The 20,369-nt window shown below is 31.1% G+C and overlaps 1 protein-coding gene across 4 annotated transcripts in view; it reads right to left on the bottom strand.

Moving 5' to 3' along the window:
* The window catches only part of LOC132740582 (ring canal kelch homolog), a 41,504-nt gene that overhangs the window by 12,222 nt on the left and 8,913 nt on the right, over positions 1-20,369 (bottom strand). The window contains exons 1-3 of one of the 4 annotated variants that reach the window (XM_060728512.1): positions 14,447-14,650; positions 13,802-13,922; positions 12,652-12,736 (exon numbers count right to left, since the gene is read on the bottom strand). The exons of 1 other annotated variant lie outside the window; for it this stretch is intronic. In XM_060728512.1, coding sequence (XP_060584495.1) covers positions 12,652-12,736; positions 13,802-13,912 — 196 coding nt within the window. In that variant the 5' untranslated portion in view covers positions 13,913-13,922; positions 14,447-14,650. Of the gene's footprint in view, positions 1-12,651; positions 12,737-13,801; positions 14,420-14,446; positions 14,651-20,369 lie in introns of those variants that run through there. 2 more of the 4 variants (XM_060728511.1, XM_060728510.1) reach the window with 2 other exon arrangements.

The following is a 20,369-nucleotide window of genomic DNA, read 5'->3' as shown; positions in this document are numbered from 1 at the left end:
GTAGTGCCATTTTATAACCACAGGTTTTTCTTCTTGCTCTGTTTTTTATCATTATAATTATTCATTTATTTTCGTTTTCCTTTTTGTTTTCTTCTTATGATATGTATTTTATAGTATATATTATTTTTTATTTCTATTCTTTTTTCTTTTTGTATTTTTTTGATCACAGTGAAATAAAATATTCGATCTCATATTCATGTATGCATAAAACCGGTCAAACAATTGACTGTTCTGAGGTAAAAAAAAAAATGTACCAGTAGTCGAACTTCTGTCTGTACGGATAAACTCATTACTGACACGGTTGCTCTACCTACTGCGCTAACAAGACATATGATAACATGTAGTTTTATTTTCATTTTTATAGATTGTGGCATTGATCTGCCTAACCTATTTTTCGCATTGTTATTGGTCTTTGTTATGTAAACAAAGGCTCAAGTTATCATCCTAGGACAGACAATAGGAATACATTATTTTGTTTTGTTTGTTTTTATAGGAAGTATACGCATGTTTATCGATTTAAAATGCCACATTACTCACCACGAAATAGTATATTTTATGCCTGAACAACTTCAACACTTCTACATACCCTATAAACATTTAGTTAAATATGCGCACGTTTTGAAGATAACATTTAAAGGGAAACAAAAGTAAAACGTCTTGCATATAATCAGATGTAGTTAATTGCGAAAAAAGTCGATAGAACTATGGCTTAAGGAATCGAGAGATCTTAAGACATACACACGTTTAACCGTTGCATCACACGTTTAACCGTTGCATAAAATGAAAATGAAGTAACCCAAATATACACATTTGTTGATGATGCGTTAATATAAAGTACCTTGGATTCAATGTTTGATATGACATGAAAACGAAGTTCTGAAATCATAACAGACATTTATATATGAAAATTATATTTGCAGAAATTACAATTTTATTTCAAATGAGGACAACCCATAAACGGAGTGATCATTCTTACATTCAACTCATCTTATTTAAGATATTTTGTCCAATGTAAAATGCGCTTACTTCTATAAAGTCGCAATCGCCTCTACTTCGGTATGTTTCTTTGTTCATTCATTCATTTATTTATTTGTTTTCGTACTTAACTTTTTTTACGGAAAGTTTTTCAGAATATTTCAGAATATTTTTAAGTTTGTTAAAAGAAAGAAACCATTGAACATAATTTTATGTCTCGTACAGGTGTTGATGATTAAAAAAAACAATAATTGATGATCAAAAAAAACAATAAGAAATTATTCATGACACTTAAAATCAAAGCGTAAAAAAGCCAAAAACACTTTCCTGAACAATGTTAACATGTACACATGACTTGGATGTATATCATATCATAACAAAAATTATTTAATGTTTATCTTTAAAAAGAAATATATTTCGAAGCAGGGAAAAATAAAGAAAACACACTTAAACCAAAAAATAATCACAGGGAAATTTCTATTTTTTCTGTCATAAAAATAACATTTTTTAAATAAATTACAAGAAACATATAGGTAATATAACAGAAATATATTGAAGTGTTCTGCAAATACCTTAATCTAGTAATTCTATTTCATTTCTGTTGTTCCGAGTTTTCATAAGAATTGCAAATGTATTTTCTAGGTCTTCGAAATCGTTACAACTCTATTATAATAATTATTATGTTATTCATTTAAGCTTATTCTTTAAGTACATTTTGTTGAAGTGATAACTGTTTGTTATTTCCAGGACGTCGTCGTTGATAAACTGGTCGAATAAAGGGCTTATAACAAGTACGCACCGATGAAACTTCTTTCCCTGTATTCTTAAAAATTCATATTTCACATTTAAAATAAATTTATATATTAACTTTACACTCAAATGCTTGGTTCAATTTTTACTTTTTCAAACAAAGTCATTACGTATTTTTGAAACATACCAAATAAAACTACCCGTATCATGAATGACTATCAAATATTAATAAAATGTACATTTACATCTGCTTATGGAACTTTGTCTCCTATATAAATACGTACATGTAATACAACAATTGAATAAACCTAAAGTAAAGTAATGGTTCAATAATTCTACATTGACAAATTACAACAAAGAAATCAAAGGTTTGGTTCCATGCTTAAGTATCTGCATGTTAAGAAATATAAACGTTAGTAAGACAGTATATTATTAACTATTATGGAGTTAATTTCAAAGAATTAATTGTTATGAAACAATATAGATAACCTTGTATAAAAGGTATCAAAGATAATTGTGTAAGTAAGTCTATCTTATTACATTTGATACACCTCCGTGTTTTCTAAACATACATTTATCTAAACTGAGACTGGCTGTAAATTCCGTTTTAAGCGTTCTACTTGAATCAGCAGAATATCGAAAAGAGAAAGGTTACATAAATAAGTAAGCCCATTTTATTATCTACCATTTACTGACAGCCAATTGGACATACAATTTATAAATATTATCTCTATTATCAAGTCTTATTAAAGATATATTTGATTGTGAAAGAAATACATCAAGTCAAGCAATGAATTGTAATAAATACATGTAGCTGATCGTTAGAAACAATGAACCAAGGAAATTCGTAATAAGATGATTTCATGATAATGATAACAAAATCGACTGTGTCTCTAAACTTCAGAAACTATTTACTCCAGAAAATGCAATAAAATCAAGAATATCAACATTCAAATTATAGATGTTACGGGTAATTATGATTTATTCAATAAGACAAAAACACAAGGGTCAATGGTCCGTACTATGATATAGATAAAAAAGCGAATTTATTCAGATAGGGGATAGGTAGTGGGATACTGGGAAGGAATATGGCTTTAATATTAGAAAAAATTTTGTCTTGGGCTGTATTTTTTTAACTTTTAAAATCCTCTTTCCGGAATGTATAAACATTTTCATAAGTACCATAATGGCAATTTTACCCATGTCAAGTCCCCGAAAAAATAACAATAATCGTTTACATGGAAATAACGTTAACAATCCATATTTTGGTATGTCATTAAAGCATGCTGATCAAACAGCGGTTGTAGTAATACTAGTGCGTCACAATTATTTACAGCAATGTTGTCAATACACCCACCATTCTTCTAATTAGCTCTTACGTTATAGGGTTTAGAATGAGAAAAAAATAAACATCAGTCACTGGCATGTATCATAAAAGCAACCGAGGTTCCGAGTTGGAATTTATTATGGGAAGCAAAATATAAATTGATTTTTTTTCTAATCAAAATTCTTCTTTCTGTTAATCATGCGATAAAATAGTAATAATATATCGAACTTGACTGTAGAAATATCATGGCCTGGGGCGGCATCACGGGTTTCCTTTCGGCCCCAATCATTTTTCTGTAGAGAAGAACCCTCCATGTCACCCAAGAACATTATATTTCCACATAAAAGTCTCGTCGATATTCTATAGCTACAACTTTATGATATTAAATTAACTTAGATAAACAACCTATCCTAATCCCATTTTCACAGGTTTAACTGTTTGTTCTCCTGTGGATGGGAAACTTCCGGTTTGATTCAAACTCATTTTCTCTTTCATCGTATTCTATAAAAAAATGACTTAAACGTATTTGTAACATAATAAAGATATTGTAAGCTATGTATCCTAAAATATATTTGTATTACAACAGTTGTACGTTATTTAAAAATAAAATCAAACACTACATATATTTTATCATGCCATTACTATGACAACTGCCTGATAAAGCCTGTCTGAGAACAGCAAGCTTTCTCAGTCAGTGACTTGAGAACGTTATGTTCCTACGCCAGATCAGCACTGATGATGATTATTGTTGGTATTGTTTAATTGACTCTGCTGAATATTTATGATAATACACAGTAAATAAATTGTTAAAGCAAATTGTACCAAAAATTGTGTTGTGTTATAAAATTATTGGTAAAAACCCTCGGACTACTTTTTTGGCGTATAACCCTCTTGTGGTTACCGTACTTCATTTATTGTCTGTGACAATCCTCAAATACGTTTTCTTTCTTCTTAAAAGATGTAGGAATAACAAATCCAAACGACATCTTTCTGAATCAAACACAATTATTTTCCTCACGTGAAATACACAACTTTTAAAAATGGCGGCCGTTTACATTTCACAAAGCCAGGTATTATTATAAATTCGCAGTAATTAGCAGAAATAAGGTCGGAATGTGTGACTTTTTCTTGTCTTAGAATTGTTTGTTTTTATTATTAAAACAAGCGATCATTCCTATTTCTTGAATAAAATGAATAATATCACCGCCATTTAACTTTGATTGTCGAACTTAATTTTTCAGCCCAAGACTTCTTGTATTTTAAGAGAAATTCGACTTATAGAGGCTACCAGTGGGGAAAACAGATTTTAATATTAAGGTTAATGTTAAACAAAATCCGTTTTACTTGTTTTTAAGCATAAAATAAACTTTATTTAACTTTATTTTTTTATTTTCTAACGCTTCAAAATTTGTGAGGATAACAGTCAAGCAGCCTGGCAGCCTAACGGCCAAATGAAAACAAAGTATAGTATAAACATAAAAACCGTCGTAAATGAATCGGTATCACTTACTTAAACCATTCCATGTTTTATTTCAATATAGTGATCTTTATTTTATAGATATTGAACTTTTTTTTTCCATTCTGACGCCTCAAATTTGCGAAGTTAGCAGCCTAACAACCTTAAGAAAACTAAGGATAGTACAAATATGAAAACCACCAGAAATGAATCGGTAGCACACACTCAGATCATTCCACGTCTTATTTCAATATCGTGATCTTTATTTTTCAAGATGTTGAAGTTTTTTTTTCATTCTTAAACTTCGAAATTTGTGCAGATAGCGGCCTAGCAGCCTAACAGCCTTAAGAAAACTAAGGATAGTACCACAGGAACTTGAAATTCTATCACTATTAACGATAATATGCAAAATATACCCCCTATATACTATAAAAAAACACAAGGAATGAAACGCCTTTTCCCCACCCCAACATAATTTACGCCGCACAAATCAACAAAACAACGGATCAAATTATTCTATCTGGCCATTTCGATAAACAATACATAAATGCATCAAATACCACCGATAACTTTTTAAAATCGCGTAGCTGTGTAGGAATAATTCAACATTTTCTGATTATTTCCTGCGATCTGAGTTTGTCGCCGACTCCATTCCGTGACGTCACTGGATTTTGAATCGAGGAGAATAATATTTATTGAAATTGTTTTTAATAAGTTCCAAAAAATAACAGGTATGTATAAAACTTTTATACAAATTATTCTATGTAAATAGATTTAAACATCTTCATGTAAAACCTCTTTAACAAATTACTTTTATAAATACATTTGAAAGGGAAACCCCAAACAAGAACGGTAAATCTTTGAAATAGTACTTTCGTTTTAAAAAACTTGAGTACTCTATTTGATATGGCCCAGCAAATAAATTCAGCCCTGTCGTAAGAAATAAATCAGTCATTTGTTCTAGTTTGACAGTATTTTACTTGCAAACTTGTTATTTTTGGAACTTGTTAAAAATAATTTTAATTAATATTATTCTCCTCGAATCAACATCCAGTGACGTCACGAAATGGAGTCGGCGACAAACTCAGATCGTGGGAAATAATCAGAAAATGTTGAATTATTCATATATAGCTAAGAAATTAAAAAAGTTATCGGTGGTATTTGATGCATTTATGTATTGTTTATCGAAATGGCCAGATAGATTATTTTGATCCGTTGTTTTGTTGATTTGTTCGGCGTAAATTATGTTGGGGTGGAGAAAAGGCGTTTCATTCCTTGTGTTTTTTTTATAGTATATAGGGGGTATATTTTGCATATTATCGTTAATAGTGATAGAATTTCAAGTTCCTGTGGATAGTACAAACATGAAAACTTTCAGAAATGAATTGGTAACATTTAATTAGATCATTCCCCGTGTAATTTCAATATCGTGATCTTCATTTTTTTTAATATTGAACGTTTTTTTTTTTATTTTATGTATTTATTTTCTTTGAAGAATATAACAAATAGTGAAATGCTTGGAAATGTTTTACAACCGAATGACTCTACAGATTTACTGACGATGAAATTTACGTTTAAGATTTGTGTACTTCAAATGCTCATACATCTATTATGAAGGGGTTTAAACTTTATCTGAATTAATGCCATATTCGTTTTTGTTCAAAATCATACTTTGATGGCCAATTGTTTTTCGAGCTTTCAGTGCAGTTATTGTTTTTTAATCAACATAAGAATAAATTAAGGGTAAAGATCAATAGAGAAAGAGATTATTAATGATTAATATATATTAGTTTGTAAAATTAATATTTCTTACATCTTTATTAAGATACGGAAAGACACAGAAATTTTATTACACTTTATAATCACTTTTTACAGAACATATCAAAATGTTACCTTGATATGAATATGTACCGTATACATATGTATAGTTTTAATGGGGTTTGACAGCCATTTAAATGGGGGAAAAATTTTTAAACCGTTATCAAAAATCATTTTGGGAACCCTCAATCAAAAAAAATGAAAAATACGCTCTTTGCGGGGCCCTTCATTTCCTTTTAAAAAAATATATATTAAACAAATTAAATATTTTTTTCCTCAACGACTTAAACAAAAAATTGGAAAATAAATTACATTTTAAATACCATTAAATTTAACTAACCGTTGGAAAAAATTATATGATACTTTTTCCATTTAAATAAATTTTAATCAAAAAATTTGTAAAAACAAATAAATCAATTTATCTAACAAAAAAATGAAATTCATTTAATTTTTATAACTGCTAGTCATCCCTTTTTAAAATTGATTCCTTCCCTATTCCTTTTTTTTATTGGTACCCCATTTTGGTTTTAAAATTATCATTCTAAAAAGGGTAGGACACAAGATGCGCAAAAAATGTCCCTTTTTTGTGCCCTACGTGTATATATAATAAAAACCTAAAATATCTACCCTTCTAAAATCATAAAGGCTAAGCCTTACATATTAGAAACAACGTATACAACAACAACAACAACAACAAAAAGGTGACATCATTGACATGTTTTAATTTTTATTACACATTGATATACTGTAGGATTGTATGTAGACGAACATGTACAATAATTTACTTATTAAGAACAAAGAAAGTTAAATATATTGTTGGTGTTATATCTTTGTTGTATGAAATATTAAAACGAAAGAAGAAATTCAATTTTTTGAAGAGAAAATGATTAAATAGGTTTCGAATTTCGGAAAATGAAGATTTTTCTAATTCCAATCCTATTTTTACAAGCATTATCTTAAAAGTTATTATCTAGGTGTATTATGAACGTATCATAAACAAGATTTTAAACCCCATGTTGAAGTGTTGAAATACACAATATACGATAACCTAAGCCATTATTTATATCATTTATATAATTTTTGTTTTAAATTTCTTTACCTCTATATTCCTTATTTAAGGAAATAAATGTGTACAAGTGTTAAGTATCTTTTATTATAAAAAAACTAAACAATTAAACATATTTTTTATCAGTTCTTATAAAAAAAATATTAAAATGGGGACAAAGTTAAAAGACACCGAATGCAAATCTCTTATCTTGTTGAAATATTGATTAAAACTTATCTAAGAATTTAAATATACAAGAAATTGTTTACAGGTTGTAAAGCTATGTAATGAATATGGTTCAGTAAATGTTAGCGCTGTAGTCATGATTCCTAATCAAAATTAAAAAGTTTAGGGTTATTTTCAAGTGCAAAACTTACGTATTTCGGATTCTTTTAAAGATATATATCATAAATATCTTTGTAAATACATTTTATGTTGATATACAATATCGAAACTTAAAATACCAGCAATCAAAAACGATTTGGTAACGTTTGTACATATCCAAATACGGAATGGAATTAAATTAATCCTTTTAAGAAAAATATCATTATTGATTATAAGATGTAAAAAGCAGTATAATCTTCAGTCTTATACACGCGTCTAAACCGTTTTGGAGCAGTTTTGGGAAAATGTTGAGAGATTCATAGTTTATATAGATATCGGGTATAATACTGTCGTTAGGAGTATGAAAATTTATTTTCATAGATCTCTTTTCTTGTTTTCAAACATAAGAAATGATTAAAAAAAAAAGATATACTCAAGTAATATGGAATTTAGAGAATCAAATCTATGTGTATTATTCATTACAATATTGGTTTTTGTTAAGCTTATAATCAATTAATTATTTTTTTTTAATTTCTATGCTGTCTTTCTTATTTTCCTTTCTATAAAACTAAGTTTTGATTCATCTAAAGAATAAGATACATGATTGTATATCTATAGTATAACTCGAGAATAATGGGTAGAAAATGAAGGAACATTTTCAGAAAAATAATAAAAAAATATTGGTTTCAGATAATGTGTATATGTGACTTTACATAAGCTGATTTTAGATGAAATAGTCATGTCACATAAATATCATAGCCTATATATATTTTCCTTCTGTTAAAAGGGACATATTCTCCGCAAATGATACACTGACACTTGTTCCATCATGAAACCACAAACTAAACTGTACAACAGCAATGGGGCTTATTTTTGCATAACTTTGTGCTTGAATGGTTAACATACCCCTCATACATTTGATTACACGCATTTAAAACATTGGCGTATCATTTATAATTTAATTTTGTGGGACTCAACTAATTATTAAAAGGCAGCAGCTATTTAGTACACCCGAAACGCAATTGTGAAAAAGATGCAAGCACGTTCATGGTCAATTGTGGTAAATGCAAGCTTCCGTGTACGACCTCTGGTTAAACATTATTCTGTAGAGACTCTGCAATTTTGATGTAATTTTGTTGTTATTACTGCTTACGAGGGATCTACGGTAGCACAAAGGTGACATGCGTATGTTTTTTTTTATCTCGAGCGCCCGAGATACTTTGTCGTGGCTACGAGTTACTAAGTCGTGGCCACGATATGAATAACCAATCAGATTATACCATTTATATGAATTTCCCTAATTAACTAGACATGTGCTTTAGTACAAGGATGCTCCTACTTCACCAGTCTGTAATTTAAGTGTCATTTATACAACTTATTGACTGGTCAATAATTTTACATTTAGCATGACTGTGACCCTGATTTTTGACCCAATTACGTCGAAATTATTAGATGTCATCTACTGATCAGGTGCAATGATCTTTCTAGGTTATATAAACCAAGGCTTATTTCTTCTAAATTATTCATCAGACAATGCTTTTACATGAAGTGTCATGGTTTCCTTGACCCTTGACCTCAAACATCCTTAGGGGCTATCTACTGTCCATGGGCAATGTAATGTTCCTTCCAAATAAAATAAAACAGGTGTTATTCATTCTTATGTTATCGTATAAACTTGGTTAACAGGCCGTAGTACGTACAAACTGACCAATTCAATCACAAAAAATTGTCCCAATAAAGTTATATAGTCAAAATGGTTGTCTGAGGGGCCTTGGAAGGTGACTTTCTTATATGATCCTAATGACAAGTTCAAAGAAAATATCTTCATGTAAAAGTAAGTTGTAAAGTTAAAAAAATCATTATATATATAGTGTATTCTGATTGGTTAATTATCTCGTGCACACGACTTAGCTATCCCTTGGCCACGACTAAGTAAACCGTGGCCACGACATAGTATCTCGTGACCACGACCTAACTATCTCGTAGCCACGACTTAGTTACTCGTGGCCACGACATAGTATCTCGTGGCCATGACTAAGCTATCTCGGTGCCACGACTAAGTAACTCGTGGCCACGGCATTGTATCTCGTGTGCACGAGATAAATAAAAACACACACATGTCACCTTTGTGCCACCGTATGAATCACACTACTTTTAGATTTTCCAACATTTTATGAACAAGAAAATGATTTAATTTTGAAAACAGAATCCAAAAATGTTCAACAACATGTATCAGATATTTTTTAACCTGCGTACATAAAGGCATGTTTAATTTTAATGGAACGTAATTAACTGAAACACTTGATTTTAATATAATCAGCAATTTGTAGGTATTTTCATTCGGAAAATTCTGAAATACGTCAACACAACTAAAGTTAACAACTGCATATAGTGTGTAAGTATTTCTTCTAATGTTTGCTAAGACGGTCCCTTAATCATCTTTAATCTGAATCATAGTAATAGTTGTATTCTGAATCACTGTACGATGGAACGTAATAATCGTCATCCGACCACGAGTCGTCATAGTAGTAATCATCCTGATCGTATGTATTTCTACTGGTAACTTCTCTTGATTTCGTCTTGCAATGTGGGCATTCGACGTGACAACGGAGTATAGATTTTGGAAGGGATATTTCCAAACACCTTTCTTTGATAGTGTCACTTGAACATAATGCTGCTTCTTTTGGCAATGGCAACTGTTGCCATGCCATAGATTCCTCGGTTTTCCGAGAGACCAATGTTTGGAATGGAATACATTCGAATATGAAATGTTCTCTGTAGTCTTTCCGATAATATCTATACATCATCTGACTGCATATGAAATATTTAATATTTTCAGAATTATTTTGTTCAAATGAAATTTCTTCTTCCACATATTTGTGGGGAAGACACGCATCCTGCATTCGTGTAAATGTTATACACCTCTTATTATCGTAGATTACAAATCCATCTTTAATCGGAGCAATTTCATCGCCGAAGCTGGTTGGTTGACATTTTCTTTCTAAATGTCCTTCATTAATATCATAAAGTGCCACATGTGTTTTTGACTTTAAGATTATAGCAATAGCGCTTTCATTTATGGCGAATTTATGTATTTCATCGTCTTTGACAGAGAATAGTGGTGACATATGTACATTGCTATCGCCGATATGCCCAATATACAGCGTTGAAATATCAATATAACGAGTCGTTGGTAATATGTCTCCTATCATATGCTGTGCAACTAACTGATCGTATGATGTCGCTCCCATCAAAGACATTTTTCGGAATCTTTGGTGGATATCGCCGAAACTTGAATTATCATATAAATATTGCATTCTTTGGATTTCTTTTTTTAAAGAAACAATACATACGTCTCCATAAAATTTTATATTTTCAGGCTTGTTAATGCTAAAATCACCTTCTCTCGCCGTAAAATTCATTTTTGTGCATTCATCCTTCCGTAAATCAACCAGTACAAAACTCATCTCTGGATAATTTCTTCTTACGGAACAGACTAGTGATCCAGTGGTATTCGTACATGTTCCAGATATTTCAAAATTGTCACCCGATCTTTCTTCTTTTAATGAATTTGATTCAACTCGAAACCACTGATCTCTTTCCAAATCTAAACACCAGAAAACATCATCGATGATATCTCCTCTCATAATGAGAACTCGTTGATCATTCGATCCAGCAGTCGTCATATGTTCTGATTGTATAAGGCAAGCAACTGCTGTATTTTTCAACGCTACCTGCAAGCATTGATTGGAAATCGAATGGAAATCTATGTTTGACGACAGTAATTCCTTCATATGAGCCTTCCTAGTATTTGGATTTGCATTTAACCATTTAAGCAAAAACAGTAGCCTGTCGTCCATTTGTACATAAGATAGCCGTGTATCTAAAAACAGCATATGAATAGAATCTTTTGTCAGGTTTACTATTTGTGACAACTGAAGCACTTCTTGCAGGTGCTCTTCAATGTATGTTGTACACTTTGGAACAAATCGTAAATGCTTGCCAGCTGCAGGAATTGCATGCAATTTTCTATTGTAATAGAAGTAGTTTTCAACAAGGCTATCCAGGCAGACTTTAAGTTTGGAATGAGAAGAAACTCGGCCGTATGTATGCTATTTTCGATATTTTCATCATTCAATATGGGCTTCTTACCATACAGAAACATGATAGTTGTCTCGAGTGTTGCAGGTGTTCCCATCTAATCTTAAGATGTTTAGTGTTTATAACGCCAATTTGTATAAACAAAGAAAACAGAATCCCAAAATCCCAAAAGAAAGCCCAAAACGATAAAAATCAAAATGAAATTATATCATTGACGATAATGGAAAGTGCAAGTTACCGTCCTTGCCCGTTAGCACCGGTTTAAGCATAATTCAACATTTAAACATGTAATGGTAAACAATTTTGAATTTAGAAACATCCACAGCTGTGTTCATTCGGCGGTTATAGTGAAATCTTAAATGTGACACTTTCGTCCAATTCCATAAAAAACGGCTTATGGTTTCCAAGTAATAGAAAGCGTGGGCCCTAAACGAGAAGACAATTGGCGGAACTGAATGGAATCTTTGAAAGGGGTTCAGAGGTTATGCAGCCTGCATATCACAGATAAGACGTCAAAAAACGTAGTTAAAATACAGGCAACATATCTTAAGGGTGATTCAACATTATTCAAGTAGGAATATTGGAACCACCTAACTAGAAAATGCCAAATAGTCAAACCTTAAAATACCACAAACACAAAACAATGTCGTGCTGAACGATCTTTAAGGATCGGCAATATGACATCTCTAATTGAAAATACGGGGCGACTGTTTACAGTCTGAACACGGCACAAACAACGCTGATGTGGCGATAAATAGATAAAATAAAACTCCCTTAAGAAAGCCCAAAACGGCAAAATTAAAGATGTTGTAGATTTGGATTTTATTTATTGTGACGCAAAAACAAACCAACTACCTGTCTGCCTTTCCAGGAAATTGTCGTTGAAAGCATGGTCAAAGAAAGGACTCATTACAAGAACACATCGATGGAACTTCTTCTCCTGTAAAAATATATAAAAGAACGGTTGAAGTAGGATAATGTAAGAATACCATTGATAAATTGATAACAATTAATGACCGCATAAACAATTAATGTTTTTGTTCAAGGTGTACTCCTTTGTTTCGTATATTTCTTCAAACCAAGTTATGAAAGTGAAAACTCAAATATAGGTCATACTAGTAATGTCAAATATCAAGTGATCTTATAGACATAATTTGGTGATAAAATTTGTAACGATATAACCTTTAATTCCTGTGTTTAACTAAAACGGATATTTCACGATTTTCGAAACCCAAACCCGACAGATGTTTAAAGATGTGAACTTGTTAATGAATTTAAAGAAAGAACAAGTTTAAAGATTGCTCTTAATTTGTTGAAATTGTTTTCCCATCCTTTTGCAATAGTTATCAGTACACCTGTATGTACATTTTATCAATTTTATATTATTAAAATTCGATTTTATGTTAATCGGTAGTTTATATAGCTTGGTTAGTTTACATCAGATAAACATTTTCTAAAATTGAATTTTACAATACCTACATCATATATTTTGTAATTATACGAAAGTCATAACATAAGATTTCATCATAGCTAAACCAGCAAAGTGAATGATATACTTCGTTTATTATTATAAAATGATCACTTAGCCCAATGTATTCTTTCTTCTTTTTTTTCTTTCTTTTATTGTTGTTGCATGGGTGTGTTTTTACATAAAAAATTTATTTTCAAAGAAGAAACAAAGGCTTTTTGTTTTAAGATCAAGAAATTATAACGAAATATATAATTATATGAATTATTAAACACAAATATGCTCAAGGAATCAAGTGTTTGCACAAAGGAACTTCTGGCTCTTTTGTGTAGTAAAAAAGAAAGAAAACATTTATTTAGGCTCATTTATCAAATATGCTCACATACAATCAAATTAAAGACAAGTAAATAAACATGAAAGTATATTTGAGTCATGTTTGATACGTATGAAATAGCTTTTTTATTGTGACAAATGATACTTTATGACCGTCCGGTCCTATACGATTTTAGTAATACATAAATGAAAAAATGAACATACCCATAATCCCATTTTCACTGTAACATCACAAAGGTTCGACTGTTCGTTCACCTGCTGTACCAGAAACTTCCGGTTTGATTCAGGTTTAGTTTTTCCGGCATCGTATTCCATTACAAACTGACTCAAATTAATTTATAACATACCAGTTAGAACATTTTAGCAAAATGTTACTTACTGTCTTTAGTTTTTAAATTTTAAAGAATATTCCAGGTACATGATACTGTATAAAATGTAAATATTTAGCTCTATTGAATCACTTTCGAAACAGTGCCCTAGAGATACAAACCAGAAAAATTGTAATTTGACGAAGCATGAGTGTGACCTAAAAAGATGTGATGTTACTAACCATATAAACTTTCCTTTATGCGATATTTGTCTCGGGATAAACTAGAAAAAAACATTCCAATAAGTTTCTTCGGAAATATTATATTTTTTAAATCATATTTTATTCATTGTCATGTTTTATTGATAATCAATATCAATATGTTGTATCTGCTATGAAAATTAAAAAACAAAAACAAATGATTTATTCAAAAAGTACAAAATGCGTTATTGATAATCAAAATCAATATGTTGTAGAATATGTTATGAAAGATAAATAACAAAAACAAATTTATTCAAAAAGTACAAAATGCGATACTATACCTTGATAATCGACTATCCGATTTACGTACTACTATAAAATAGCAAATCGAAAGTTGGCTACTTTTTCGAAAAAAGGAACATTCATATTTCCCGAAAACAGTAAGTAAATTTACGGAAAAAAGTAGTTTTGTCAATTATTATAACTAATACTACTATCACAGTTGTAGGAATTAATGTAATCTTACTATCACGTTTGTTTGTTTTGTTTGTTTTTTATAGGTGTATACAGAAATATAAGATGTTAATCGATTTAAAATGCCAAATTACTCACCACGAAATAGTATATTTTAAGCCTGAACAACACTTTTACACACCCTATATATACGTTTTGTATGGAAGTAAATATGGGCACGTTTTGAAGATAACATTTAAAGGGAAACAAAAGTAAAAGTATCATTGAGGCGATAGAACTATGGGTTATGGAATCGAGAGATTTTGTAACATATACACACGTTTATTATCCTCTGCATAAAACGAAAATGACGCAACTCAAATATTCACAGTTGTTGATGATGGGTTAAAATAAAGTACATTGTACCTTGGATTCATTGTTTGATATGTTATGGAAACGTAGTTAATCATTACAGACATTTATAAATGAAATAAATGAATGAAATATACTAGCAGAAATTACAATTTTATTTTAATTGAGGACAACCCATTCACGGAGTGATATTTTTAACATTCAACTTTTTCTATTAAAGATATTTTGTCCAATATAAAATGCGCTTACATCTATAAAGTCGAAATCGCCTCTACTTCGGTATGTTTCTTTTTTCATTCATTCATTTATTTATCTATTTACGTAAACATACTTTTTCATTTATTTATTTACAGAAATTGTTACACAATATTACAGAATATCTTTTAAGTTTGTTAAAAGAAACCATTGAACATAATTTCATATATCGAACAGGTGTTGATGATCAAAGAAACGATAAGAAATTATTCTTGGCAGGCAAAATAAAAGCGTAAAAAAGCCAAAAACAATATCCTGAACAATTTTAACATGTACACATGACTGTGTTGCATATCAAATCATAACAGAAATTATAAATAATGTTTTATCTTTAAAAAAATATATTTCGAAGCAGGGAAAAATAAAGAAAACACATTTTAACCAAACAATAGGGCAAAGACAAATTTCTTATTTTTCTATCACAGGTACTATAAAAGAAACATATTGCAAATACCTAAATACCTTATAACATTAATGACTATCAAATATTAATTGAACGGACATTTCCATCTGCTTATTGAACTTTGACTCATATATAAATATGTACAAGTAATACAACAATTGAATAAAAGTTAATTAAATGGTTCAATAATTCTACATTGACAAATTACAACACAGAAATCTATCTTATAAGTCTATCTTATTGCATTCAATACACCTCTATGTTTTCTAAACATGCATTTTTTCTAAACTGAGATTGGTTTTTAGCGTTCTATTTGAACCACCATAATAAAGAAAAGTGGAAGGTTTCATATAAAGATAAGCCCATTTTATTATCTACCATATACAGACATGAAATTGTACATACATTATAAAATATCATCTATATAAAATAAGTCTTATTAAAGTGATATTTGATTGTGAAAGAAATACTTCAAGTCAAGCAATGAGTTGTAATAGATACATGTAGCTGAACGTTAGTAACAAAGAACCATAAATTCATAATTAGATTTTATAATAATTATAACGAAAACGACTTTGTCTCTAAACTTAAGAAAACAAAAACAGTATTAATTTACTCTAGAAAATTCAATAATAACCAAGAATATCAACATTCAAATTATAGACGTTACGGGTAATTATAATTTTATCAATCAGACAAAAACACAAGGGTCAATGGACCGTACCATGATATAGGTTAAAAAAACAAATTTATTCATATAGGGGATAGGTACTGGGGTACTGGGAAGGAATGTGGCTTTCATATGAAGAAAAGTTCTGTCTGGGGCAGGATTGTATTTGTTTATAAAACTTAAAAATCCTCTTTCCGGAATGTAATTTTGTACTAGGAAGTGAAACTGAAACTGAAACTGTTTTATTTAATTAAACGCTTATTTCTATATACATATTCAATGGCGTTGTACAAAAGGATAATAAAAGTATGTACATATAGATAAAAAAAACACATATGCATGACAAATGAAAAAAAAATAAGTTAAAGATATCAGCCGTGTAAAATATAAAGTATTAAAAACTTTAAAAAAAAAGAATAGTTATAAAAAATAATAATAAAAAATAATTTAATAGAAAATAAAAATTAATGGTTATTTCAGTAAAAATTTAAACACATTTCCACATCTCGATCCGTTTACAGCCCAATCACATTCTTAAAACAATGCGTAAAAATCTCTAAAATAGTAAGTTTTGACATTTTTCTTGAACATGTCCAAAGTCGAAGACTGTCTTATATACAGAGGCAATTTATTCCAGAGAGTTGGACCAACGGTACTAAAACTTCTGTCGTTAAATGTTTTCCTTTTGTTAAAGGGGACAGCAAAACAATAATCCATATTATCAACAGATCTGAGATTTGGTCTTTTTATGACAGGCTTGTGTAACAGTTCTGTTAGATAAACCGGAGCATTGCCCATAAAACAGTTATACATTGTACATAGTATTTTAAAATTGATTCTAGCTTTAATTGGTAACCAATGCAGTTCAAACAAAGAGTCTTTGGAACTATCATATTTTCCGCGTTGCAAAACAAGTTTAGCACACATATTCTGGATACGCTGTAATTTCTGTAACTCACTTTCTGAAATGCCAAACAATATCTTACAATTATCTTATGACACTGACATTTTGAATTTTATCACCGGCGATATCAATTTCTTTAATTGAGCATTTACCAAGTTGGGCTTTACTACCAAACATTATGAATTCTGTCTTAGTGGTGTTCATTTTGAGTTTATTGGCATTCATCCAGTCATTGATGATTACAGCACTATCTTCAAGTTGCTTTATAGCGTTAAGTTCATTGGTCACTGAAGTTGGTCGAAAGCGTTGACTAGCAATGTGGTCATCAGCAAAGCCGTACACAGATATGGTTGGTGGTATCACATCAAATAGGGTTCCCGCATATGTGAGATAGAGCCACGGACCAAGACAGCTCCCCTGAGGTACACTGCATTCCAGCAATCGTGGAGTCGATTCAGTAGAATTAACACTGACGCGACAACTACGAGGTCGCAGGTACGAGTCCACCCATGCTAACACGGTACCATTGACACCGTACTGACTGTGTAACACGTCGAGTAGAATGTTGTGGTCAACGGTGTCGAAAGCTGCACTTAGATCTATTGCAATTAGAGCTGTCACCTCTTGCTTCTCCATACCGTCTAGAAGATCATTGACAAGTTTGAGTAAAGCAGTCTCACATGAATGATGTCGCCTGTATGCTGATTGATTTTTGGGTAACAAATTATGGATATCGACATGGTTATTTAGTCTGAAGAGCGCAGCCTTTTCTATCAATTTTGAAAGAAACGATAAGTTACTGACAGGCCTGTAGTTTGACAATTGTAATTCTAAACCAGACTTCTTCAGAAGGGGTCTAACGATCGCCTGTTTCCAGTGTGTTGGAAATACGCCTTTAGACAGAGATAGATTGACCAGTTTGGTAATGGTTGGCAGAAGTTCATCAAGATGTGACTTGAATATATGTGTGGGTATTAAGTCCAGCTCACACGATTTGGTATTAAGTTCACAAATAAGGCTCTTCACCTGTGTTTCTGTAAGATCCTCGAAATTTTCTAAAGGTTGAATTTGTTTGACATTTGGAATGAAGCTTGAGAAATCCCGAAGTGACTTACGAATTTTAGCTAGTTTGTCCATAAAAAGTCTGCAAACTTCTCAGCTAACTCACCGTCATTTGTAGACTGTGGCATAGGATTTTCAGCTTTAGTACCAGTTAATTCCGAAATTATACCATAGAGTTTTTTTGAATCACCTTTGGCATTTAGAATTTTCTCACTTATTACTAGTTTTTTCTCAGAATCCATTTCTTTACAGTATCTTTTCCGTGCTTCTTTAAATTTCTTGAACTGTTCTGGCTCTTTGTACTTTCTCCAAATTCTCTCTTTTTTCCGGACAATACGCTTAGATTTCAATATTGACTCAATGAACCAAGGTTTTGTGTTCTGCATATCCTAGTTTGTTCCTTTGTTGGAGCATGTTTGTCGATAACAGACTGGATTTCTGATTCAAACAAGTTTACAAAAGTATTGACATCTTCACTATCAACTGAAATCTTCGTCAAATCATCAGAGAATTAAGAATGGGATATGCTTTTCATGTTTCTAAATTGTACAGTTTTACTGGTAATGTTTTCTTTCTTCACATTAATGACTACATGGACAGCACAGTGATCGGAGAGAAAAGGTCCTTGTTCACATTTAAGTACACTTACACCATTAATCAATTCAGTGATAACCAAGTCTAAACAGTTTCCAGCAGTGTGTGTACTTAAGTTGACATGTTGCTCTAAACCCATAGCATGAAGGCAATTTTGAAAGTTTGTAGATGCACCACTACCATTGTCAAGGTGAAGGTTGAAGTCTCCCATAATCAACAAGTTAGAGTATGTATGTAAGATATCTTCTATGAAATTTGAAAAGTCAGTCACAAATTGCTAACATGTGGCTAGGGATGGGGGTCTGTATAAACCAACTACGTGTACTGTTATACTTTTGAAAATGAGTTTCCATATGCCAAACTCAAAACTTTGTTTGGTCCCATGTTCCATCTTTCTCATTTTAATTTCGGATTTACAAGTCAAAGCAACACCGCCACCAATTTTGTTCTTGCGCTTTGCAACACTGATTTTGTAACCGTGTTGATTGAGATCAGACGTTTCATACTGATGTTGTTTTTCGTCAGAATACCATGTTTCAGTCAACAAAGCAAAGTCAATTCTTTGTTCCCTCAAATACTGGCCAACAAAATTATCCTTGTTAACAACAGATCTACAGTTAAGTGTAAAACATGACACTTTTTCACTAATTTGAACACGCGTGTTTTGTATTGAGGGGTAATTCAAATTGTGTAGGTTTGCACAAGGTGCTGCCTCTATAACCTTTTTCGTAAAGTAACATACTTGCAATTTTATCCATGTCAAGTCCTCGAGAAAAAACTGTGATCGTTTTCATGGAAATAAGGTTAAACATCCATATTTTGGTATGTCATTAAAGCATGCTGAACAAACAAAGGTTAGCGTAATACTAGCGCGCCACAAATATTTACAGCAATGGTGTTACGTTTCTGTTGTCATCCAAACGATCAGAAATACCCATAATTCTTCTGACTGGCTCTTACATTATTGGGTTTAGAATAAGAAAAATCCAAAATCGGTCATTGGCATGTACCATAGAAAGGAACCGAGGTTCCGAGTGGGGACATGAATTTATTAAGGGAAGCAAGCAAAAAATTGAAAGTTCATGTGTAATCAAAATTCTTCCTTCCGGTTTTTATGCGATAAAACGGTAATAATATATCAAACTTGACTGTTATGTATATTCACCAATATCATGGCTAGGGGCGGCATAACGGGTTTTCCCTTCGGACTTACGGCCATGATCATTTTGCTGTAAAGAAGAACCCTCGATGTCTCCTCAGAGCACTGTATTTCCACATAATAGTATTGTCGTTTTACTATACCTACAACTTTATTACATTATATTATATAATATTACTTAGATAAACAACCTATCCGTTATTTCATTTTCACAAGTTTGAATGTTCGTTCACCTGCTGGATGGAAAACTTGCAGTTTGATTCAGGTTTAGTTAATCGTTCATCGTTCATCGTATTCTATTGAAAATTGGCTGAAACGTGTTTGTAACATAATAATATCATATGAAATATTGTAAGCTATGTATCCTAATATATAATTTTATTACAACAGTT

The sequence above is a fragment of the Ruditapes philippinarum genome, unplaced genomic scaffold (genome assembly GCF_026571515.1).
Source record: "Ruditapes philippinarum isolate M1 unplaced genomic scaffold, ASM2657151v2 ctg10307_1_1_1_1, whole genome shotgun sequence".
NCBI lineage: Eukaryota > Metazoa > Mollusca > Bivalvia > Venerida > Veneridae > Ruditapes > Ruditapes philippinarum.
This window is presented reverse-complemented; position numbering and strand designations above follow the sequence as displayed.